A 26,666-nucleotide genomic window follows, 5' to 3' on the forward strand; every position below is an offset into this window, starting at 1 on the left:
AGTAAGGCACCGGGTGCCCGACGTGGCCCATCGGTTTGGGTGGTGACATTGGTAAAACTGTTGTTATGAGACTTCGATCCTAGTACCGAAACTGGCGAAGGACAAAAAGAGAAAAAAGATCTCGACCTCCGAGGAACCGGAATCTAAGAAGGCGGCTCGTATGCCAAGGAATAATATCATCCTTCTGACCGAAGACTTTGTTCGGCATCTTAGGGATGAAGAGGAAGATGATGACTTCGGGCTGGTGGCCCGAGTGAAAATGAGCACCTATACCCCAAAGGCTACTGAATCGGTGAAGGCAGCAGAAATTCCATCTCGTGATGAGGGAGTCTCGGGAAGAGAATTGGTTGAAGTCCTCGAGTCATCGAGGATCGAGGCTACCTCCCACCATAATGATCCAATGGTGGGTACGGCTGCAGGGGTTGATCTCGGGGCCCCTTGAGATGGAGAGAACGATCCAAGTGGTTCACTTGGGGCAATAGAAATTGGAGGCTCCCCGCTACTCCCCTCATTTTCCGAGGGAATGATTCGAGAGGCTCGGGCCTTGAAGACCCTTTTCGTCGAAGAAGGCCACAGAAGGGAAGATCCCTTTTGTGATAATTTTACTGGGGTCGAAGATGCTACCCGCCTGAGCGATTTGGAGGTCTCGAGTAAGAACTCGAGTGAGGCATCAGGCCTTTTCAACGAAGTGCAGCAAGCTCTAAACCGGGTAAGGCTTAACTCCCCTTTTTGGTATTACCCTTGTGATTTCTTTTCTAACTTGTTTTCTTCTTTCTGCGTAGGCCTCAGAGCTTCATCGGGAAGCATTTTCTAGGTCCCGAGCTGAGTTGAGTCGGTGCGAGGCCGACCTTCGAGGGCTCACGGAGGATAGAAATGCCCTTAAACTCCTCTGCAGGCAAAGAGAAGAGGAAATCAAGGACCTTCGAGCCGAGTTGGCCAAGGCTCACCAAGATCAGTCCGACCTGATCGAGCAGGTAATAACAATTTTAAAAGCTCACGGGCTTGATTCGGGAATTGAGGCTAACATTTCAATCTCATAACTGCAGCAGAAGATCGAGGTGATCGGGAAGCTCCGCGAGGAGGTCGATACGATGAAGGCGGAGACCTTGGGTTGGAAAGAAGGTATGGACCGCTTTGCTGCAGATACAGAGACTGCCTTATCCCAATTGTCATCAGCCAAAAGTCAGCTTTGAGGCTGAAAGAGAAGAGCTCGGCTCAGGCAAAGAAAGTAGCCGGTTGGCTTTCGAACTTGAAAAGACCAAATATGAAGCTGAAAAGGCTAAAACCAAGGCAGACACGATCGTGGCCGTCTACCAAGCCGATGCTGAAGTCACTCAAGTACAAGCGAGAGAGGCAGCCGAGACCGCTCAAACTCGAGCACATTGGGTTGCTGAACTCGCCAAATGCCAATTTAGAGAGAAACCCTCGAGGAGATCCATGCTCGAGGTTTCGACCTTACTGAAGAGGTAATAAAGGCTAAATAACTCGAAGCTGATGCTGGAGCCTTAGCTTCCGATGATGACGATGATGATGATATGAGCAAGAGTGGGTCTGAGAGCGGGGAGGAGCTCGATGGAGAAGAGACTGCCCCCAGAGAAAATCAGGAACATTAGGGTTTTTTTCTCTTTTTAATCTTTTTGTGTAGGGTCCTGATCGGAACTTGTAAATACTCTTATATATATAAAGATTGTTTCCTTTCCCGAATTGTCTTTGTTTTATTTTTTTCCTTGTGAAAGTTTTGTTTCATTCATGCCTTATGAAAGTTTTCATAAGTTCGAGGCTTTAGGCAATTTGATCGAAGTCGGACCTTGTAGTCTTTATAACCGAGTGAGCGTTTTCTCGAACTCGAAGTAATATAGCCCGTAGGATTTATGGTCGAGCGAGTGTTTTCTCGAGCTCGAAGTAAGAGTATCCCTTAGGCTTAATAGTCGAGTGAGTGTTTTCTCGAACTCGAAGTAATGTAGCCCGTAGGTTTTATGGTCGAGCGAGTGTTTGCTCGAGCTCGAAGTAAGGATAGCTCTTAGGCTTTATAGTCGAGTGAGTGTTAGCTCGAACTCGAATTAAGAGTAGCCTTTAGGCTTATGGTTGAGTGAGTGTTTGCTTGAACTCGAAGTAATGTAGCCCTTAGGCTTTATGGTTGAGTGAGTGTTTGCTCAAACTCGAAGCAAGAGTAGCCCTTAGGCTTAATAGTCTAGTTAGTGTTAGCTCGAACTCGAATTAAGGGTAGCCTTTAGGCTTATGGTTGAGCGAGAGTTTGCTCGAGATCGAAGTAAGAGTAGCCCTTAGGCTTAATAGTCGAGTGAGTATTTGCTCAAACTCGAAGTAATGTAGCCTGTATGCTTAATAGTCGAGTGAGTGTTTTCTCGAACTCGAAGTAACGTAGCCCGTATGCTTATTGGTCGAGTGAGTGTTTGCTCGAGCTCGAAGTAAGAATAGCCCTTAGGCTTATAGTCGAGTGAGTTTTTGCTCGAACTCGATGTAATGTAGCCCTTAGGCTTTATGGTCGAGTGAGTGTTTGCTCGAACTCGAAGTAAGAGTAGCCCTTAGGCTTAATAGTTGAGTGAGTGTTTGCTCGAACTCGAAGTAACGTAGCCCGTATGCTTATTGGTCGAGCGAGTGTTTGCTCGAGCTCGAAGTAAGAATAGCCCTTAGGCTTATAGTCGAGTGAGTGTTTGCTCGAACTCTATGTAATGTAGCCCTTAGGATTTATGGTCGAGTGAGTGTTTGCTCGAACTCGAAGCAAGAGTAGCCCTTTGGCTTAATAGTCGAGTGAGTGTTTGCTCGAACTCGAAGTAATGTAGCCGGTAGGCTTAATGGTCGAGCGAGTGTTTGCTCCGGTCGTGGTCGGCCCTTAAGCCTGTTTGAACATGAAGTAGAAACATCTTTCTAACATATGAGATATCGGTAAAGAAGAAGTTTCTCTTTATAAGTCTTTATACATGTGTTCGTGTTTTGTGCCAGGGCTCAAGCAAACTACGCGGACATGGTTCGTTTGACCATTTGGCCCTTACACATTTTCGTATCGAAACCTTGTTTGACATGAAATAACTTTCTTATATCGAACTTGATTTATTCGACGGCAATGCCCTCCAGTATTCGAGGTTGATTGTAAAGAGGCCTCGAATACTGTTGAATTGTTCTAAGTTAGCACGATCAATGGTTGCCTCATTAAAAACCTTACCGAAAAACCCATTTGGGACAAAACCGGTCTAGGGAAGAAGAGTGCAACGCGTGCTTTCAGGCCTAAAGGCTTCGAGTTGAACATCCCTGTTCCTGGTCGAACTCCTACAAGAGTTAGTTTCGAAATATAAATGATCATGGAAGGGTCGTACCTTAGCAGAAGTATCATTTTAGGTGCGACACATTTCAATTTCTTGGCAGTTGTTTGCCGTTTATCACACCGAGCTTGTAGGATCCTTTTTCGACGATTTAGAGAACCTGATACGGTCCTTCTCAGTTCGGACCCAGTTTCCCTTCATTCGAATTTCGGGTGTTGAGGGTGACTTTCCTTAGGACTAAGTCCCCAATTTTAAAATATCGAAGGTTGGTTCTTCGATTATAGTACCTTTCGATCCGCTATTTTTGGGCGGCCAATCGGACGAGGGCGGCTTCCCATTTTGCGTCCAATAATTCTAAGCTCGTGTTCATGGTTTCATTATTCGATTCATTTGTCGCATACCAAAATCTGATGCTGGGTTCTCCGACTTCAACCGGGACAAGAGCTTCGGCGCCATAAACCAACGAGAATGGTGTTGCTCCGGTACTGTATTTCGATGTTGTGCGGTATGCCCATAGGTCTTCGGGTAGTATTTCTCTCCATTTTCCTTTAGCGTTGGTTAATTTTTTCTTAAGATTTTGGATTGTAGTTTTGTTGGTCGATTCGGCCTGTTCGTTTCCGCTGGGATGATAAGGTGTTGATAGGATCCTTTTTATTTTGTGATCCTTGAGAAATTTAGTTACTTTGCTGCCGATAAATTATTTTCCATTATCACATACAATCTCGGCTGGCACCCCGAATCGACATATGATGTGGTCCCAAATGAAGTCTATCACTTCTTTTTCTTTGACTTTCTCGAAAGCTTGTGCTTCAACCCATTTAGAAAAATAATCAGTCATAAGCAAAATAAACGGAGCTTTACCTGGGGTCGATGGGAGGGGGCCGACAATGTCCATCCCCCATTTTATGAAATGCCATGGAGATAGGACCAAGTGGAGAAGTTCCCTGGGTTGATGAATCATGGGTGCATATTTTTTATATTTGTCGCATTTTCGAACGAACTCCCTTGCATCCTTGTCCATATCGATACAATAATATCCTGCTCTGATTATTTTGTGGACCAACGAATCGGCACCGGAATGATTCCTACAAGTGCCCTCGTGAATCTCACGTAGGATGTAGTCGGTATCTCCCGGTACCAAACAGATTGCCAGTGGACCATCGAACATCCTTCTAAACAGTGTTCCATCATTGGACAAGGTGAACCGTGTTGCCTTTGTGGGTAGAGCCCTAGATTCTTCTGGATCTGATGGAAGCTTCCCGTTCTTGAAGTACTCTATATATTTGTTTCTCCAATCCCAGGTTAAACTTGTGGAGTTTATTTCGGTATGTCCTTCTTCGATTACCAATCTCATGAGTTGTACGATAGTCCCCGAGTTGAGTTCGTCATCTCCGACCGATGAACATAAGTTTGCAAGAGCGTCGGCCTCGCTGTTCTATTCTCGGGGTACATGTTCCCGATCACCTCGATCTCCACCTCCGAGTTCGAGCAAACACTCACTCGACCACAAGCCTAAAGGCTATTCTTACTTCGAGCTCGAGCAAACACTCGCTAGACCATTAAGCCTACGGGCTACGTTACTTCGAGTTCGAGCAAACACTCACTCGACTATTCAACATACGGGCTACATTACTTCGAGTTCAAGCAAACACTCACTCGACTATTAAGCCTAAGGGATACTCTTACTTCGAGATCGTGCAACCACTCGCTCGACCATTAAGCCTACGGGCTACATTACTTCGAGCTCGAGCAAACACTCGCTCGACCATTAAACCTATGGGCTACGTTACTTTGAGTTCGAGCAAACACTCACTCGACTATTAAGCCTACGGGCTACATCACTTCGAGTTCGAGTAAACACTCACTCGACTATTAAGCCTAAGGGCTACTCTTACTTCGATCTCGAGCAAACACTCGCTCGACCATTAAGCCTACGGGCTATATTACTTCGAGTTCGAGCAAACATTAACTAGACTATTAAGCCTAAGGGCTACTCTTGCTTTGAGTTCGAGCAAACACTCACTCGACCATAAAGCCTAAGGGCTACATTACTTCGAGTTAGAGCAAACACTCACTCGGCTATTAAGCTTAAGGGCTACTCTTACTTCGAGCTCGAGCAAACACTTGCTCGACCTACGGGCTATATTACTTCGAGTTTGAGCAAACATTCACTCGACTATTAAGCCTAAGGGCTACTCTTGCTTCGAGTTCGAGCAAACACTCACTCGACCATAAAGTCTAAGGGCTACATTACTTCGAGTTCGAGCAAACACTCACTCAATCATAAGCCTAAAGGCTACTCTTAATTCGAGTTCGAGCTAACACTCACTCGACTATTAAGCCTAAGGGCTACTCTTGCTTCGAGTTCGAGCAAACAGTCACTCGAGTATAAAGCCTAAGGGCTACATTACTTCGAGTTCGAGCAAATACTCACTCAACCATAAGCCTAAAGGCTACTCTTAATTCGAGTTCGAGCTAACACTCACTTGACTATTAAGCCTTAGGGCTATCCTTACTTCGAGCTCGAGCAAACACTCGCTCGACCATAAAGACTACGGGCTACATTACTTTGAGTTCGAGCAAACACTCACTTGACTATTAAGCCTAAGGTTTATTCTTACTTCGAGCTCGAGCAAACACTCGCTCGACCATAAAGCCTACAGGCTAGATTACTTCGAGTTCGAGCAAACGCTCACTTGGTTATAAAGACTACAAGGTCCGACTTTGATCAAATTACCTAAAGCCTCGATCTTATGAAAACTTTCATAAGGCATGAATGAAACAAAATTTTCACAAGGCATAAAATGAAACAAAGACAAGTCAGGAAAGGAAAAGATCTTTAAATATATATGAGTATTTACAAGGTCCAATCAGCACCCTACACAAAAAGATCAAAAAGGGAAAAAACCCTAAGGTTCCTGATTTTCTTCGGGGGCAGTATCTTCTCCATCGAGCTTCTCCCCGCTCTTAGACCCACTCTTGCTCTCATCATCATCATCGTCATCATCGGAAGCTAAGGCTCCAGCATCGACTTCAAGTTTTTTAGCCTTTATTATCTCTTCGGTAAGTTCGAAACCTCGAGCATGGATCTCCTCGAGGGTTTCCCTCCGAGATTGGCATTTGGCGAGTTCACCAACTAAATGTGCTCGAGTTTGAGCGGTCTCGGCTTCCTCTCTCGCTTGTACTTGAGCGGCTTCAGCATCGGCTTGATAGACGACCGCGATCGCTTCTGCCTCGGTTATAGCCTTTTCAGCTTCAGATTTGAACTTTTCAAGTTCGGAAGCCAACCGAGCTTCGAGCTCCACTATTTTCTTCGCCTGAGCCAAGCTCTTCTCGTTCATGCCTCAAAGCTAACTTTTGGCCGATGACAATTGGGATAAGGCAGTCTCTTTTTCTGCAGCAAAGTGGTCAATACCTTCTTTCCAGCCCAAGGTCTCTGCCTTCATCGTATCGACCTCCTCGCAAAGCTGCCCGATCACCTCGATCTTCTGCTACAGCTATGAGATTGAAATGTTAGCCTCCGCTCCCGAATCGAGCCCGTGATCTTTTGAATTTTTCATTACATGCTCGATCAGGTCGGACTGATCTTGGTGAGCCTTGGCCAACTCGGCTCGGAGGTCCTTGATTCCCTCTTCTCTTTTCCCGTAGAGGAGTTTAAGGGCATTTCTCTCCTCTGTGAGCTCTCGAAAGTCGGCCTCGTACCGACGCAGCTCAGCTTGGGACCGAGAACATTCTTCCCGATGAAGCATTGAGTCCAACGCAGACAGAAGAAAAGAAGTTAGAAAAGAAAAACGATCACAAGGGTAATACCAAAAAGGGGAGTTAAGGCTTACCCGATTCAGAGCTTACTGCAGTTCGTTGAAAAGGCCTGATGCCTCACCCGATTCCTTCCTCGAGACCTTCAAATCGCTCAGGCCGGTAGCATCTACGACCCCAATAAAATAATCAAAAAAGGGATCTTCCCTTCCGTGGCCTCCTTTGACGGAAAGGGTCTTCAAGGCCCGAGCCTCTCGAATCATTCCCTCGAAAAATGAGGGGAGCAGCGGGGAGCCTCCAATTTCTATTACCCCAAGTGAACCACTTGGGGCATTCTCTCCATTTCGAGGGGCCTCGAGATCAGCCCATGATGTCGTACCCACCATTGGCTCATTATGGTGGGAGGTAGCCTCGATCCTCGACGACTCGGGGACTTCTACCAATTCTCTTCCCGAGACTCCCTCATCACGATTGGATACTATTGCTTCCTGATTTTCTCCGGGGGCAGTATCTTCTCCATAGAGCTTCTCCCCGCTCTTAGACCCACTCTTGCTCTCATCATCATCATCGTCATCATCGGAAGCTAAGGCTCCAGCATCGGCTTCAAGTTCTTTAGCCTTTATTATCTCTTCGATAAGGTCGAAACCTCGAGCACGGATCTCCTCGAGGGTTTCCCTCCGAGATTGGCATTTGGCAAGTTCAGCAACCAAATATGCTCGATTGTGAGCAGTCTCGGCTTCCTCTCTCGCTTGTACTTGAGCGGCTTCATCATCGGCTTGATAGACGGCCACAATCGCTTCTACCTCGGCTCTAGCCTTTTCAGTTTCAGATTTGGCCTTTTCAAGTTCGGAAGCCAACCGAGCTTCGAGCTCCGCTATTTTCTTTGCCTGAGCCGAGCTCTTCTCGTTCATGCCTCGAAGCTAACTTTCGTTCGATGACAATTGGGATTAGGCAGTCTCTTTTTCTGCAGCAAAATGGTCAATACCTTCTTTCCAACCCAAGGTCTCTGCCTTCATCGTATCGACCTCCTCGCGAAGCTGCCGGATCACCTCGATCTTCTGTTACAGCTATGAGATTGAAATGTTAGCCTCCGTTCCCGAATCGAGCCCGTGATCTTTTGAAATTTTCATTACCTACTCGATCAGGTCGGACTGATCTTGGTGAGCCTTGGCCAACTCGGCTCGGAGGTCCTTGATTTCCTCTTCTCTTTGCCCGTAGAGGAGTTTAAGGGCATTTCTCTCCTCTGTGAGCTCTCGAAAGTTGGCCTCGTACTGACGCAGCTCAGCTCGGGACCGAGAACATGCTTCGCGATGAAGCGCTGAGGCCAACGCAGAAAGAAGAAAAGAAGTTAGAAAAGAAAAACGATCACAAGGGTAATACCAAAAAGGAGAGTTAAGGCTTACCCGATTCAGAGCTTGCTGCAGTTCCTTGAAAAGGCCTGATGCCTCACCGGAGTCCTTCCTCGAGACCTTCAAATTTCTCAGGCCGGTAGCATCTTCGACCCCAATAAAATAATAACAAAAGGGATCTTCCTTTCCGTGGCCTCCTTCGATGGAAAGGGTCTTCAAGGCCCGAGCCTCTCGAATCAATCCCTCGAAAATCGAGGGGAGAAGCGGGGAGCCTCCAATTTCTATTGCCCCAAGTGAACCACTTGGGGCATTCTCTCCATCTCGAGGGGCCTCGAGATCAGCCCATGATGTCGTACCCACCATTGGCGCATTATGGTGGGAGGTAGCCTCGATCCTCGACGACTCAGGGACTTCTATCAATTCTCTTCCCGAGACTCCCTCATCACGATTAGATACTATTGCTTCGAGTTCGAACAAACACTCACTTGACCATAAAGCCTAAGGTCTACATTACTTCGAGTTCGAGAAAACACTTACTCAACCATAAGCCTAAAGGCTACTCTTAATTTGAGCTGACACTCACTCGACTATTAAGCCTAAGGTTTATCCTTACTTCGAGCTCGAGCAAACACTGGCTTGACCCTAAAGCCTACGTGCTACATTACTTCGAGTTCGAGCAAACACTCAATTGATTATTAAGCCTAAGGTCTACTCTTACTTCGAGCGCGAGAAAACACTCTCTCAACCATAAATCCTACGGGCTACATTACTTCGAGTTCGAGCAAACACTCTCGATTATAAAGAATACAAGGTTCGACTTCAATCAAATTGCCTAAAGCCTCGAATTTATGAAAACTTTCATAAGGCATGAATGAAACAAAATTTTTACAAGGCAGAAAATGAAACAAAGAAAAGTCGGGAAAGGAAAAGATCACTAAATATATATATGAGTATTTACAAGGTCCGATCAGGACCCTACATAAAAAGATCAAAAAGAGAAAAAACTTTAAGGTTCCTGATTTTCTCCGGGGGCAGTATCTTCTCCATCGAGCTTCTCCCCGCTCTTAGACCCACTCTTGCTCTCATTATCATCATCGTCAGCATCAGATGCTAAGGCTCCAGCATCGGCTTCAAGTTCTTTAGCCTTTATTATCTCTTCGGTAAGGTCTAAACCTCGAGCATGGATCTCCTCGAGGGTTTCCCTCCGAGATTGGCATTTGGCGAGTTTAGCAACCCAATGTGCTCGAGTTTGAGTGGTCTTGGCTACAACCCGATCGCGTCTGCCTAGGATTTAGCCTTTTCAGCTTCAGATTTGGCCTTTTCAAGTACGGAAGCCAACCGAGCTTCGAGCTCCGCTATTTTCTTCGCCTGAGCCGAGCTCTTCTCTTTCATTCCTCGAAGCTGACATTCAGCCGATGACAATTAGGATAAGGCAGTCTCTTTTTCTGCAGCAAAGTGGTCCATATCGTCTTTCAAACCCAAGGTCTTCGCCTTCATCATATCGACTTCCTCGGGAAGCTACCCGATCACCTCGATCTTCTGCTGCAGCTGTGAGATTGAAATGTTAGCCTCCATTCCCGAATCGAGCCCGTGAGCTTTTGAAATTTTAATTTCCTGCTTGATCATGTCGGACTGATCTTGGTGAGCCTTGGCCAACTCGGCTCGGAGGTCCTTGATTTCCTCTTCTCTTTGCCCGCAGAGGAGTTTAAGGGCATTTCTCTCCTCCGTGAGCCCTCGAAGGTCGGCCTCGTACCGACTCAGCTCAGCTCGGGACCGAAAACATGCTTCCCGATGAAGCGCTGAGGCCTACATAGAAAGAAGAAAAGAAGTTAGAAAAGAAAAACAATCACAAGGGTAATACCAAAAAGGGGAGTTAAGGCTTACCTGATTCAGAGCTTGCTGCATTTCGTTGAAAAGGCCCGATGCCTCACCCGAGTCCTTCCTCGAGACCTTCAAATCGCTTAGGCCAGTAGCATCTTCGACCCCAGTATAATAATCACAAAAGGGATCTTCCCTTACGCGGCTTCCTTCGACGAAAAGGGTCTTCAAGGCCCAAGCCTCTCGAATCATTCCCTCGAAAAACAAGGGGAGCAACGGGGAGCCTCCAATTTCTATTGCCCCAAGTGAACCACTTGGGGCATTCTATCCATCTCGAGGAGCCTCGAGATCAGCCCCTACTGCCGTACCCACCATTGGCTCATTATGGTGGGAGGTAGCCTCAATCCTCGAAGACTCGGGGACTTCGACCAATTCTCTTCCCCAGACTCCCTCATCATGAGATGGAATCTCTACTGCCTTCACCGATTCAGCAACCTTTGGGGCCTCGGTGCTCATTTTCACTCGGGCCACCAGCCTAGAGTCATCATCTTCCTCTTCTTCATCTTCATCCCTAAGACGCCTAACAAAGCCTTCGGTCAGGAGGATGATATTATTCCTCGGCTTATGAGCCGCCTTCTTAGATTCTGGATCCTTGGAGGTCGAGATCTTTTTCCTCTTTTTGTCCTTCGCCAGTTTTGGTACCGAGAACGAAGTCTCCTCCTCACCGGATAAGGGCCTCATAACAACATCTTTGCCAAGGCCTGTATAAAATGAAAACAAGTAAGAAACGCTTTACAAAGTCAACAAAGACGTGGGAAAGAAGCTTACCATGCGTTTTGGCCTCCCATTGGCCTTTTGATAAATTGCGCCACGAGCGCTCGGCATATGTAGAGGTCGAAGCCAGGTCCCATACCCAGCTCTTAAGGTTAGGAATTGCACCGGGCATCCAAACAATCGCTACATCATGGAAAAGAATATCGGTGAGAAAGAAATGAAGGAGCAAAACAATAGGAGCTAATAGTAGGATTATACTTACGCTTCATATTCCAATCCTCAGGAAATGGAATCTTCTCGGTCGGGATTAGGTCGGAAGTCTTCACTCGAAAGAACCGGCCCATCCAGCCTCAATCCTTGTCCTCGTCTATGCTCAAGAACAACACTTTGGTGGTCCGACGCTGGAGTTTTATTAACCCACCTCGGTAGAGGCGGGGGCTGTACAACCTGATGAGGTGGTCGAGGGTGAAAGGATGGATTTGGCCTAGGGTTATGCAGTATTGATGGCAAAAATCGATGACAACAGGGTCGAGGGGGCCCAACGTGAAAGGGTAAGTATAAACACTTAAAACCCCTTTCACATAAGTAGTAATATCTTCTTCGGGAGCCAGGATTATCACTTCTTTGTTCTCCCAGTTACAATCATTCCTTACCTGTCTAAGATATCCCTCAGTTATCAAGCACATATTCCTCGATACTGGCTTGTTTCGGATGACCCGGGAGCCGACGAGGCTTTATCGGTCTTAAAATCAATAGTGAGAACACATCCCCCGGGAACACATTCCTCAGGTCGTGGATCCACCAGTGTTTTGTCGCCGGCGGGCCGTGAAGAATAAGTGTTTTCTTTTTGAGGAACAATTTTTGACGTTTTCGCCATTTGGATTTAAAGATTGAAAATAGAGGGAGATGACATGATTTGGTGTTCTAAGGAAAGATTTTGTAGTGAAAATCACAGATTTGCAGATGAAGAACTTAGAAAATGTGAAAAGGAACTTAGAAGATTTGGAGATTGGAGATCTAAAAGTAAAAAATGGTAAAGAGATGAGCTATTTAGAGTGTTGGCAATGACGATTCAATATCAGCAGTGGCCGACCATCGTCTGACACACATTTAATGACTTGGTAACTGAACCGACGGGACATCTATCACGTACGTCATGGTTGGGCTCAATGCAAACGTCAGTGTATATCTAGTCTTGCCGTTGGAAAATCATGTCTTTTCTCGCCACATCCTTCCCGAGAAATGAAGGGACTACCTGTATACGGTCAAAACCAGTTTTGACCTTCATATGATTAGTCAAGATTGGAACATAATGGACCGAAGGTCGTCTTCATAATATCGAGATGAGATCTGAAGCTAGGATGCCGAGCTCAAGTTTCAGGGACCGATCAAATACCGAGCTCAAAGTCATTATCGAGCTAGGGTCCAAATCGAACTATGATGTTAAGTGGTGTTATCGAGCTCAAGAGCCAGAGACCGACCAATACCGAGACCGAGTCAATACCGGGCCTCGAGTCAATATCGAGCTCGAGTCAATATCGAGCTCTAAATCTGGAGATCGACCAATACCAAGTCCGATCAAGATTGAGCTAAGAGACAAGAGCTGTTATAGCCGTACTAAGGGAGAGAATCACGGCGGAAATTAAGGAAAAGACAATTAACTAATCTATCATGGGATCCCAACTATGTATTTTTTATATCTAAGGTAGGGTTTTCTCCACTATAAGAAGAATGACTATCATTTCTGCAAGAGAGATCAAGGCATCTACACACTCCCATATTGAAAAGATTATTGATATTCATATAGAGATTATCCTTTTTTGGGCTTTGTACATTGATTCGTCTTGGTTGTTCATAAATCGTTTTCCACTCAATTTGGTTTGTATTTCATTCTTTTTACGGTCAATATTCGATATATTTCTACTTGCTTTTTTCGGTTTGTGCCAAGTTATACCACGTATTCTTAGAATTACGTATAAATTCAACTCTATCCGTTTTTCGGGTAAACAAAAGCACAATGAGGATGGAAGAGAGAGATAAACTCTCCCTCTCACACGCACATATAATGTTCCTTAAACTCGTAGTTATATGAACCACAATTAGGAGTAATAAACATTCTAGGATGACTCAAAAGACGCACATTGAATAACTCAGGAGAACACTTTAGCATACTTTTAACATTTAAGTTTATTATTTCCAACTAGGTGCAAGCTCCAGCAGTTGTCAAGGTCCAAATGGAACTCGATTCACTGCCAGTATGAACAGTGTCTTTTGTGCAACCGCCCAACTTCTCCATTCTGCAAGCACACCACCAAGGCATACCTGGAATTTTCTCAACTGATTTTCCAACAGTTCCACCTGTGAAATTTGATTATACGGGCAATGTAAGCCAATCACTCTGGCAACCAGTTCCAGGAACTAAGGTTTATAAGCTAAAATATGGGGCAAATGTGCAAGTTGTATTACAGGGAACAAGCATCGTCACAGGTGAAAACCACCCAATCCATCTTCATGGATATGGTTTCTACATCATTGGTGAGGGCTTTGGGAACTTTAATCCTCAAACTGATACAGCTAAATTCAATCTTGTTGACCCACCTCGTAGAAACACGACAAGTTTACCTGTCAATGGATGGTCAGTCATCAGATTTGTCGCAGACAACCCAGGTGAGAATAATAGAAAAGGGTTTATCTTCTACCAAAAAAAAAAGAAAAATTAATTTCTATTAACAGTTAATATAAAAAATATTTAGTAAAACGATAAAAATGAGAACGAACATGATATTCCCTAATATGAACCTTGAGTTATGAAGGCAAAACTGTCGGTCATATTGATTGATTGTAAAGCCTAAAAGCGAACATTATTTTTTTTGTGGGGGAGGGGGGGATATTGTTGGTATCGGATTCAACTGTTAATGCACCTTTCAAAACAACATTATAAATTTTTGTTGAAAATATATTTCCACTATCAGTGTATATAACTCCAATCCTTTTATAGCTTCCAATTCTTCTCCGCATCGAGCTTTTGGACTTACATTTTTGTTGTTGTTGTTATTAAATAGGAGTCTGGTTAATGCACTGTCACTTGGATATTCATATAACTTGGGGTTTGGCCATGTCTTTCCTGGTGGAAAATGGAGTTAGTGAATTGGAATCATTGGAAGAGCCTCCTGTAGATTTGCCTGTCTGTTTAAAAATACGTACACAACAAGCACTATGAAACATCCCTAATTAGAATAGATCACATCAAATGTTTTAGTCATACTACAGGTCTAAATGAGGCCTCTTTTTCGTCCATTCCCCAAACAAACATTTGGGGGCTAGCTAGTTCCTTTTTTGCTCTAATTTTTTCCTTCCAATTATATTCCTTCATTGCTAATCTTTTGGTGGATGACTGGGTAAAAGATGGTGCCACTAAATCAATGCACCGTCTGTAGTAGAATTAATACCAGTATTTTCCCAGATTATTGGAGCAGCTGTATTCTTCCTATAGTAAAGAAAGGTGAAGAATTTATTTGATTTTTTAATAATTTTAGTTCCCTCCACTCATACATTATTACAAAAGGCCTATTCTAAGAAATAAAAAATGTTACCTTGGCATTTGATGAGTATTAGAAACGTTTGTAGTAGCTTCAACTCTCTAATTACTATGGGGGCCACAGGGCTCTCTCAGCTTATCACAGAAAATCTAAATACTTGTACAATAAAGCACTAATTTCAGTATCACTACTGTGATACTGAAATTACAGCCATATCCTCAGCTTCGTGCCTTTAATATATAATGTGATTTAGATCTAAATGTATATTTTTTTGTATATTAATATATAATATACAAAATATATACATATTTTATACATAATCAACATATATTTTTTGTATATTGGCTAACATATGTAATTATTTTGGACCAACCGGCCAAATGTGTAACTTTCCCTTCAAACTACTCCAACTGTGTTGATATGGCTGTAATTTTACTAGGCACTGAGTTATAGAAAAACAAAATAATTTTAGAATTTTCCATTTTAAATATACAGTGAGATTGTTGTGGCTACATAAATATACCATTAAAAATAAGATATTAAATAAACTAATAAAGAAATAATACAATATAAAATAGAGCAAATAGAGTATTATGCACACCATTTTATTTAGGCAGTCCTAGCTCCTTGTTCTTGTTTAAACCACTTGGTGTACTCACTAATCCGACTAATTCAATTCACATGGCATAAAATCCATGGGTTTGTCTGTTACATGGCATAAAATCCACATGGCATAAAATCCATGATATTCGGCTAGAGGTGTACATATTTAGTGTATATTCGCCTCGTATCTTGTGCTTATGTATAGGGGCGGATCTACCTTATGAAGTAGGGATACCACGGCACCCGCTCGCTTCGCTAAAATTCTTACTATATACGTAATATCTCTGTGAAGAAACGTATAAATGGATAGAGTGACATCTAGAAGTCACAAAGTGAAAGCAGGTGCCATTGGTTCAGCCTTCCCTTTGAAGGCTTTCCTTGGCCTCATGAATGCAAGTTCGATTCCCTGTTAGAGCAGCTCCTTTGATTTTTTCTTTTTTCTACTTGTTAATATTTTCTTTATTTTCAGTTGAACCCTAGGGCCTCACCCCTTTTCCTTCTTTTTCGGCTCTTTCCCTCCTTTTATTACTTGCTAAGTCTCTCTTCTTCATTTTTTTAACTTTCAGTTCTCATTTTGTTTCTATCATTATACCTTATTTTATGAATAATTATTTTTTATAGGTAATTTTAATTGATTTTAATTAGCATATAATTTCTTTATTTTAAATGAAACGATATTAATTTATATAGTGGAATATAATTTGAGCAATATCTTCTATTGGGTTTTGAAAAAAAATTAAATGGCTTGATTCATAATCGTTTTGAGTCAAATATCATAGGTTGAATGTTAAAAGTTTTTCTTTGAAAATAATTGTCATATAAGTCAACAATTAAGATGAAAAAATAAATAAAGAACAATACAAGTAAATTAATCTAGTCAAACAAAGAATATATAGTGTAGTTAAGGTACTCTTTAAGCAAATACTTATATTGGAGGCGCTCTTTCATGAAATATTATTTTTCTTTTGTATTTTTATTTAGAATGTGTTTAAATTAAGCGTTAAAATTTTGAACTAAAATCAAACTTATTTGCTTTGTGAATGAAAGACCTATTCAAATTAACAAAAAACTAACCGAACCGACCCATTATTCCTAATCTATCTTTGTAACTACTGACATGTATATTCTATGCATAACATGGTGGCACCCGCAACCTTCGAATCCCGGATCCGCCTCTGCTTATGTACCATAGTTTGCATGGCTTTTGATTTTTGTAAAGCTCATTATGTGCTTTATATGTTTAGATAATGTATGTGACAGAAGAAGACTATTAGTGATCGAATTGAAGCAAGAGTTGAGTGAAGAACACAAAGAAGCTGAAGGGCCAGGTTGTTTGCCCTACTTGCACAAGGACTTTTTTTGGGTAATCACATTACAAACCTATATCCCATTTTGTACTTAATTGATTGTTTTTGAATTTTTTTACCTCTGAAAGCACTTAAGTCACAAGAACAAGCATTAGAAACAAATAAGGAGGAAACATGTGTAGTATTTGAGTGGACCAAAGAAAGGAAGAAATGTGCAGTAGTGTAAAAACTATCACTAGCTGGGAATGCAGAAAAAACATACATACAAAAATATATTGTCCAAAATAAGTCATGTCCTTGCTGGTAAGTTGTTAGATGTGAAGTGCTTAGAAAAATTGGGAGTGTCGTGGTACAATCTTGTCATATGGTATTTTGAAATTGGGCTATGATAAGTGTGCGCTTAAGAGTTAAAGTTACATTGTATTAAAAGTGCTTAGGGAGGTTAGCCACTATTATTTTAAATATATCGTATCCGTCCTTTAGCTTACACTACAACAGTCCTATTTGACCTAGATTTGCGAGCTTAGATTAGTCAAATCCTATATTATGGGCAAGACTATAGTACACTTTTGGCGGTGTTGGTGGAAAAAATGCATGACACATGGACCAACAACGAGGTGACAAGTTGCACTTATAATTGGGTCAAAAAAGAAAGACAGAAAGGTATGGATAAAATACCCACGGTGTTCTCTCAGAAAAGATACCAGATCTGATAGCTGAAAAAAGGCACGAGATGCATGAAGACCATAAAATGGGACGATTCATGAGGCGGTTGTAAATATGGAAAGAGAATCAACATTAGCTTTGATTATGTACGATCCTATTTTATTACCATAACTGTTACAAGTACATTTTGCAACAGGAAATTAAGGTAATTGATGCCAATAACGAGTCACAATTAAGTAGGAAAACCGTTACAACTGTGTATCCTTATATAAGGATCCATACCTTATTTTGTACAATCACCTGAATATCTCTAAATATATGCAATAAACCTTTTATTTTACTTGATTCAAGATTTCAATTCGTAATTCTAGGAGAGATTAGCAATCAACAATAAGCTTTCTTTCCGTTACTTATTATTTCAATTATTTACTTTATTTATGTATTATCAAGAAAGTGAAGTAAATTTGATTATCCGTAACCCAATTTTCTTTAATATTAGTTTTGACCGTAAAAACTATTTTTGGGTTAAACAAATTGATTCCGTTACCGGGAATCTGATAATTTATTCTTTTCCAAATTTTATATTTTAGCAACAAAACATGTCTAATGCTAACGACAATGATCAGGTGGATCAACAAGGCGGAACTCTACCACATCACACACCCACAACTACTCCGCAATATTCACGAAAAAGTTCAGCTGAAAGGTCTGCTACTCGCACTGATGGGTAACAAGTAGGTGAACAAGCTAATGAGCAAGATACTTTGAAGCAGTTAATTGCACAACATGTGATTGAAGCATTGTGAACTTTTGCGAGTGGATTGCCCAACGTTGTGCAAACTCCTCCACCAGTAAATACCACCCTAGAAAATTCGCGTTCAAGGCTTGACAACTCAGGAAGTGAAAAAATACCAAATGAATCCAGAGATGGAGAATCAGGAACACCGAATAATTTCAAGTTACAAAGTTTAGTATTAACTTTGCAGAAAAAGCTCAAGGAGCAAAATGAGCGTATAGAACAAATACTTGGCGTGCCTCCAATAATCAAGGGTGTGGATATTGACAAATATTCGCAACAACCCTGGAAGCTAAGTGCAACACCTTTACCAATTCCCAAAAAGTTTAAAATGCATGATGACCCTAGATATCATGGGACATCTGTCATGCCTCAAACCTAGGCCTGGACGTAACACGACACTCGGTGCCTGACTACATATGACCGAGCAAACCAACTAGCTGACTGAATCAACATGTGATATCATAACATACTGAATGCGAAAGATAAACTAATACATGCTGATATATTGAAAGTCTAAATGATATAAATCAAGTGCGAAAATACTATTATAAGTCTAAAACATAATTGTAGCTAACATTGCTTAACATGAAAAGCCTACGGCTTTGTCTAACTATTACTTTAGTGTATGAAGCCTCTAATGAAGTACTGAAATTGCTAGATGTCTGTAAATATTGAAAGATTATAAAGTAATGGTAATGCCTTGAAAGAAGTGGGGCTCACCAAGTAGCTGATACGAGAATCCTAACACTTAGAATCGTCAACCTGTAAATCATTATGTCACGACCCAAACCAATGGGCCGCGACGGGCATCTGATACCTTACTCAACCGAGCACCAACGTAACGTATTTTTCGTATTTTACTATCATAGGTAAATGAACCAGAAAGGCTATCATGAGATAACTAGAATAAAGTATGAGGGAATACACAACATAGGATCACCCAACATGATATACCGACTTTTACATATGACGTACGGGACTATAAGGCTGGCATGATCCTTTATATACTCAAAACACAGGCCGAAAAGGCCATACAAGTATATATATATACTTGACATCTGTCTAAAAATCTCTAAGAATAGATAAATATCATAAAGGTAGGGACATGGCCTCACCATACAAATCAATACGTGTCTAAATCATACTGACCAAATAGGCAAATTCGAAACAAATAGAGCACACCAATACTGTCCGCTGAGCTGTTAGCCTACTTGGAGGACTCTCAACCTGTCTATCAGGACCTGCGGGCATGAAACACAGCTTACCCAGGCAAAAGGGACGTCAGTACAAATAAAGAACTGAGTATGTAAGGCATGAAAGCAATATATAGTAAACATGAAAGAAACATGAAGGAAAAGACTCAACCTATAAGTCTGAATAGCTCTGTGAATCATGAAGCATTTATAATGTCATGCATATGCGTATAAATGTCATATCATGCATAGGTATATTCATACATAACATCATCAAGCCTCTGAGGGCATCCCATCATATCATTTCGGCCACTATGGGCAAAATCATCATTGTATACTAGCTGATCAGGTGGTGGTGCGTATATAACGCCATAACCTTTTTCCATACCCCAAATACATATAATATACGTATATATAACGCCATCTGGTCATGGGTCAATGTACGTGTATAAATGAATGAAATGCATAAGAAGTAAGTTAATAAAATTTCTCGGAATGTCGTAGGATCAATATGTCTTCGGATAAACTTTATCAATTACGCATTTTTCTGAGACCCATGAACATAAGATATAATAATAAGACACATGGTAATTCAAGAACATAGGCACCGCTAGTGCTTCTACGAATAGAGACATTTATGAAAGTTGTGCGTTTGTTTGTTTCGTTTGTATCATATGGATCATACCAAAAAGAAAAAAAGGGATAGACTTAACATACCTGAGCCGATTCTCTTAACAATCCCTCTAACCCACGTCTTTTGCGAAAAATACGTAACGACGGATCGAAATAGAGAAAAATCCGTATGATATTCTTGAGAAAGATTATACCGTGCTCTCTTAGAATTGCATCTCACGCTGCTGTAGTGTTATAAGGGTTCATATGGACTGTTTTAAGGCTCCATCCGTTACTTAGAAAACATAAAACATCACACTTAAAGATGTAGGAATGTTTCTTATCATTGTAGGTTGTGGGCCCCACTTGTGTGGATTACATTGCAAAAACATCCCCTAAATATGCTACCTAGTACATAAACCAAAGAGTCATTGTTTGGTATTGACAAATATTATCCCTTGCTGCCACGTTGGGGATGATGTTCCCACCAAACATATCCACCAATTTTCAATTACATGCTAATCTCCCACTAAAAAATCAATAATTAACCAATTATCCACATAATAAGAATTATTTCAAATTAGTTAAAATACTAATCATCTTTAACACACTTTATATACCTTACTCTCATGGTCATGTGGTACCTTGTATGGAAAGAGTCTATAAATACAGGGTATTATCGCTTGGACCGTATTTTATCCCAAAATGTCAAACTTCGACGAAACTCATTTTCTTCGATTCCCTTACCCTCTCACCTTCACGAATTTACTTATCACATGTTTGAAATAGAATAATACTTATAACCTCAAAATAATCTTGTCCTTGAACTGATGTCAATTATCTTACGACAAATCCAACGTACAATACTACAGGGTGTAACATCGTCATAATACTGCGGAGTGTAGCATCGATGTAATACTGTGAGGTGTAATGTAATTCCCCCCTTTGGAACATTCATCCTCGAATGTTGACTGGTCCACTTATCAGTCTCATAACCGGATAGCTCTTACGAATGGTTTTAATACTGTCTTTGCCATTTAGGCAACTGTTCTGTGAATAAATCGAAAGTCTAGGGCATTCCCACCTTTAGGACTGTTTCTCACACCACGGCCTGTGGTTGGAATTCTTCCAATCTCATAACTGTTGCTACCTTCTGTCATGCATCCTGTACGACTTTATCCTTGTATGTGCACCTATGCGACTCTTCTCTCCCGCTTTTAGCCAATCTCCAGGCCTCGCTTTGGGAGCATATACGGAACTTGACAAGATGTCCCTCTAAGCATCTATACGTGTACTGAAGTTCTTCGCTCGGTACTTTGTCGAACTTACGGCTATTGCTATATCTTATTTCATAGCCTTAGTTATCTATCCTTATGGCTTTACTGCAGTTAGGTAGGTCATACTATATCCTAACTCTTACTTCGATTTATTATTACCGAGGTCTGCTACCCAATTCTAGGTTATTCTCTTGCTGTTTATCATATATGTATAAATATAAGTCCTTTAATGCTTCCTCATTACTATTTATCTTAAGAATGACAGCCTGATCTCATCTCATATTGTTGAACTTTTATCCATCTATTGTTGATTCACCTTAATGTTGATCTATAATCTAGCACTGATAACTTGACCTCTTATGTAACACTACCACTAGGGCTCACGTGTCATCAGGGAACATCTGAAGTGATTAGACTGATCCACCTAGGGGCGATATTATACTTCCATAACCGTATTTCATAGCATCCCAATGAGATTCACCTTACGTAGGTATTTTAATCCTGTACAATTCATGAAATCCTTTTTTTTTCAAATCATTACTCAATCGAAGACCCAAACGTCATCCTTTATCTACCACAATTACACCCTCATTCTACTACCAGTGCAGCATTCCATCTCTTCTAAACGCTACTAGTCTTAGACTCCTTTGAGTTCATTCAGGCTATACTGAGCTTTCTATAACTTAGAGAAACCATCAACTCTGTAGTTTTCATTGGCTTAATCCCGAGGACTTATCCATTCTCGTCACCTTCTCACTCGACTTTTTTATCCTTACTCCTGTCTTCCTAAAACCTTGTTGCTCTACCATACTTTAGCTTGCGACCTACATATATCTATTTATACTACTCGCAACCTTCCTTCAACTTTCTTGCACCATAGACTTCCGTATGTTATTCTGAAATATCAAGCGAGACATCACATTGTCTCTAACTCTTCTTTACTCTCTTAACTAGACCTCTCGGTACCTAGAAACCATAGGCTGGAAGATATGCCACTAATAACACCGCTATCATTCTTGGATACTGAATCCCAGCACTTCTAGCACTCTATCTTAAGTATGTATTATTCACAACCTTCTGCACCTATGTATCTCATATGTTGTTCACATTTACCTTACTTACCTTAAAATCTCACATTGTATCTTCTATCTTTTTCATAACCCTCCTTCCACATAGGTATAATTCTCATCCACAATTTGAATCACTCTTATAATACTTGCACCTCTGGTGTATACACAATCCGGTGGGAGCTCCATACTGACTTCTTATGAGGCCTGCACTCTTCTAACTGGATTTATCTTAGTTCCCAAGCATGCCAAAATTTTATTTATGCAACTGATATGATCTAGAATATTACTTTTGGTTTCACTTCCTGCTCATTAGCGACGATAGGTGCCACTTTCTTATGGAGTGTAATCTCATCCCTTTCTCATTTTTATTGCATTCTTCCTTTACCATTCCATAGTTACTAGAACCACTTAACTTTGACTTATTGCCACATTACTCCATATTCCCCCCCTTTAGGGGAGTACTAAGATTTAGTGCTACGACGACCTACCTATAGATGTTTTACCTCTTCATCTTTGGAATCTTTTCACATCCTCGATGACCCCTACTCGCCTTGCGGTAATCCTTCTGTACCAAGGATAACAAAATTCCTTACTAACGAGGATAACACCTAGTGTAACTGGCACACATAGTCCCTTAAACTTAACTTTGCTCATATTGCTTGCTTTAGGAAAGCGTCTTCCTGAATGAACTTTAAAGGTTATTATTCTGTCGTCCATTCTGTCATTGCCGAAACTCAATCTTTGAAATTCCCATGATGCCGATTATTATCAAATCACTCAGTCCCTAATTCATGTCTAGTTTATCTGTTGTTCACCAGCCCATACTAATTTTTATTACTCTGATGTCTAACTTTTCGTTCTGGTAGTCGCGTTGGAGTCACTAACTTATTTCTCAAAATGAGGATATGACTTTATGGCCTATACTCTTTTATTGTCCCAAGGCCTGTCACCCCTCGTCTTTTCCTTCCCTTGACTATATACTTTGTAATACTGTCATTTTTTTTATCTACCATTGTCATCCATGTATCATATCTTACTCATAATGCTTCCTTATTTCTCTTCTTATTTCCCTGCTAATATTTCTATCTATCACTTTATTCTGAAAACTTCAACAAGACATTCTTTTCCTTTTAGCTCCCCTTGCTCCATCCACTGGCTCTTCGGTTGCCTAACATTCTCTCTCTGCTAGGGACATGAGCCACACTAAGGTAATATTTATCCCTTCCAAGCTTCTAGTGCCTATTTTAATTTTTTTTGAACATTCTAGTATTCATATCTAGCTATGCTATTCTAGAGTGCACCATCTGGGTGTCTCACAAGGAGATTTATAGAACATTTGCAATATTCTTCGGAAATGTCAATGAACGCAAACAATTCATCCACCATTTTGGGTTATTCTAACCTAGCCGGATCCTGATATCCCGTCCTTCTCATAAACTATATTTGTTAGCTCCCATAGGGAATAACTGAGATAAATGTGGTCGATTGTACATACATCTGTTACTAATGAAGATAACTTAAAATGCTTATATTTCTCAGCCTGAATTGTAAATACTGATAATCTTCATTAACTGGGTGCCTCGTACCCTTCTTCACCTTGATTCTTTTACTTGTTGAAACTTGAATCTACCTTTTGAATCTCTCATTGCTTTTCACCATATGGGTGGATAGCTATTCTTACCTTAAGGCTCCTTATCATGAAGCTTAAACGTCTTAGTACACACATGTTCTGCTGAATACCTCACATTTATCCATCATAAGATTGACAAAATCGAGTTCCTCTAACTCAACTCTTCCGCAACCACATGCAATCTCTTACGAACTATCTTTTGGATGTAGGTATCATCTTACTATGAATAAAATAGAATTTAGGAGTTTGAATTCTTACAAGTGAGCTCTACCACACGATCTAGAGTAAGACGAAAGAGTGACAGTCCGAAATGCCCTGTAGCCTCCTGCTTATAAGTGTGGTGTACAACACACCCATAAACAAGACTCTACTAGACACGTCTTGTAGACTCCTTAGGATATAACTTCTATGATACCACTTTTGTCAAGACCCAAACCAATGGGCCGCGACGGGCACCCGGTGCCTTACTCAGCCGAGCACCAATGTAAAGTATCTTTTATATCGTGCTATTATAGGTCGAAAGGATGCCTTGAGATAACTAGAATAAAGCATGAGGGGATACTCAACATAGGATGACCCAACATGATATACCGACTTTTACATATGACGTACGGGCATATAAGGTCGTCATGATCTTTTATATACTCAAAACATAGGCCGACAAGGCCATAAAAGTATTTATATGTATGACATATGTCTACAAGCCTCTAAGAATAGATAAATATCATAAAGGTTGGGACAGGCCCCCACTATACCAATCAATACATGTCCAAATTATACTGACCAAATAGGCAACTCCGGGGTAAATGGAACGCATCAACACTTTCGGCTGAGTTGATAGCCTACGTGGAGGACTCTCAACCTGTCTATCAGGACCTGCGGGCATGAAACGTAACGTCCCCAAGCAAAACGGATGTCAGTACAAATAAAGTACTGAGTATGTAAGGCATGAAAGTTGTATATAGTAAAGATGAAAGAAACATGGAGGAAAAGACTTAACCTGTAAGTCTGAATAGCTCTGTGAATCATGAAACATTTATAATGTCATGTATATACATATAAATGTCATATCATGCATAGGTATATGCGTACATAACATTATCAAGCCTTTGAAGGCATTCCATCATATCATTTCAGCCACTGTAGGAAAAATCATCATCGTATACCAGCTGATCAGGTGGTGGTGCGTATATAATGCCATAAACTTTCCCCATACCCCATATACATATAATATACGCGTATATAATACCATCTGGTCATGGGTCAATGTACGTGTATAAATGAATTAAATGTATAAGAAGTAAGTTATTAAGATTTATCGGAATGTAGTAAGATCAATATGTCTTCGGATAAACTTTATCAATTATGCATTTTTCTGAGACCCATGAATGGAAGATATAATAATAAGACACATGGGAATTCAAGAACGTAGGCACCCCTAGTGCTTCTATGAATAGAGACATTTATGAAAGTTGTGCGTTTGCTCGTTTCGTTTGTATCATATGGTTCATGCCAAAAAGAAAAGAAGGGATAACCTTAACATACCTGAGCCGATTCTCTTAACAATCCCTCTAACCCACATCTTTTGCGAAAAACACGTAACGGCGGATCAAAGTAGGGAAAAATCCGTATAATATTCTTGAGAAAGATTATACCATGCTCTCTTAGAATTGGATCTCACGGTGCTGTAGCGTTATAAGGGTTCATATGGACTGTTTTGAGGCTCCATCCGTTACTTAGCAAACATAAAACATCACATTTAAAGATGTAGGAAGATTTCTTATCATTGTGGGTTGTGCGCCCCACTTGTGTGGATTACTTTGCCCAAAACTCCCCTAAATATGACACCTAGTACATAGACCGAAGAGTCATTGTTTGGTCTTGGCAAATATTATCCCTTGCTACCATGTTGGGGATGATGTTCCCACCAAACGTATCCACCAAATGTTTAATTATATGCTAATCTCCCACTAAAAAAATCAATAATTAATCAATTATCCACATAATAAGAATTATCTCAAATTACTTAAAATATTAATCACTTTTAACAAACTTTATATACCTTAATATCATGGTCATGTGATACCTTGTATGACACTAGTCCATAAATAACGGGTATTATAGATTGGACCGTATTTTATTCCAAAATGTCAAACTTCGACAAAACTCATTTTCTTCAATTCGCTTACCCTCTCACCTTCACGAATTTACTTATCACATGTTTGAAATAGCATAATACTTATAACCTCAAAATAATCTTGTCCTTGAACTGATGTCAATTATCTTATGACAAATCCAACGTATAATACTACGGGGTGTAACATCGTCGTAATACTGAGGAGTGTAACATCGATGTAATACTGTGAGGTGTAACACATTACCTGCATCATGAGATGTTGGCCCCAGGCAAAAGGGATGTCGGTACATTTGAATTGCACTGGTATGTAAAACAACTGAAAGAAAGAACTATAAATGTTGAATCTGATACTAAGCTGATAACCGAGAATTGATAATTGATAATTGTTAAAATTGAAATTGAAATGATAAGTGATAACTGATAACTGAAATGATAACCAATAACTGATAACTGAAATCTGAAATGATAACTGATAACTGAACTGAACAAAGGAAGTAAGGATATAAATACTTCCTCTTCTGAATGATGAACCACCTGTTTATCTGAAAATATAAACTACGGCCTGAGGCCCAATATATATGTGCACAAACTGCGGCCTGAGGCCAAAATACAGGAGTTCAACATTCAGGGATTTAAAATCAGGAACTGAGAATCATACTGCAATACATGATACTGAAATACTAAACCATACTGAGTTACATGATACTGGAATGCTGAATAGAACTAGACTGAGATAGGTATTCATTTACTAATTATGATAACTGAAGCTTAAACTATTTATGACATGCTGAGTAATCTAGACTGAGACTCATGGGCATCAAACACAAATCTATATCGATTATGCACTGAGCTCACAAC

General features: G+C 40.8%; 2 protein-coding genes and 1 long non-coding RNA gene across 3 annotated transcripts; 1 reads left to right on the top strand and 2 right to left on the bottom strand.

Annotated features, from left to right (window-relative positions):
* Positions 1 to 6,187: 6,187 nt before the first annotated feature.
* Positions 6,188 to 6,619, bottom strand: LOC138892615 (uncharacterized). The gene has a single exon (XM_070176351.1). The coding sequence runs from the start codon at positions 6,617 to 6,619 to the stop codon at positions 6,188 to 6,190; it is 432 nt and encodes a 143-aa protein (XP_070032452.1).
* A 2,770-nt stretch (positions 6,620 to 9,389) lies between these two features.
* LOC138892616 (uncharacterized) lies at positions 9,390 to 10,453 on the bottom strand. The gene is made up of 4 exons (XM_070176352.1): positions 10,268 to 10,453; positions 9,914 to 10,189; positions 9,723 to 9,784; positions 9,390 to 9,585 (listed from the first exon to the last, which is right to left on the bottom strand). Exons 1-4 carry the CDS (start codon positions 10,451 to 10,453, stop codon positions 9,390 to 9,392), a joined length of 720 nt encoding a protein of 239 aa, XP_070032453.1.
* Positions 10,454 to 13,173: 2,720 nt separating this feature from the next.
* On the top strand, positions 13,174 to 14,505 carry LOC138891808 (uncharacterized). The gene is made up of 2 exons (XR_011408135.1): positions 13,174 to 13,642; positions 14,038 to 14,505. It is a non-coding gene; the product is annotated as an uncharacterized lncRNA (long non-coding RNA).
* Positions 14,506 to 26,666: the final 12,161 nt, after the last annotated feature.

Source organism: Nicotiana tomentosiformis, chromosome 5 (assembly GCF_000390325.3).
Source record: "Nicotiana tomentosiformis chromosome 5, ASM39032v3, whole genome shotgun sequence".
Classification (NCBI taxonomy): domain Eukaryota; kingdom Viridiplantae; phylum Streptophyta; class Magnoliopsida; order Solanales; family Solanaceae; genus Nicotiana; species Nicotiana tomentosiformis.

Bases quoted from the DNA above. Each gene is read 5' to 3' on its own strand.
- LOC138892615 (XM_070176351.1), bottom strand. From the start codon at position 6,619: ATGAACGAGAAGAGCTTGGCTCAGGCGAAGAAAATAGTGGAGCTCGAA.
- LOC138892616 (XM_070176352.1), bottom strand. From the start codon at position 10,453: ATGATTCGAGAGGCTTGGGCCTTGAAGACCCTTTTCGTCGAAGGAAGC. The intron at 9,785-9,913 runs GTGATCGGGTAG...GCTGAATGTCAG, and splicing joins AGCTGCAGCAGAAGATCGAG to CTTCGAGGAATGAAAGAGAA. The intron at 9,586-9,722 runs GTTGGCTTCCGT...CCAATCTCGGAG, and splicing joins ATAGCGGAGCTCGAAGCTCG to GGAAACCCTCGAGGAGATCC.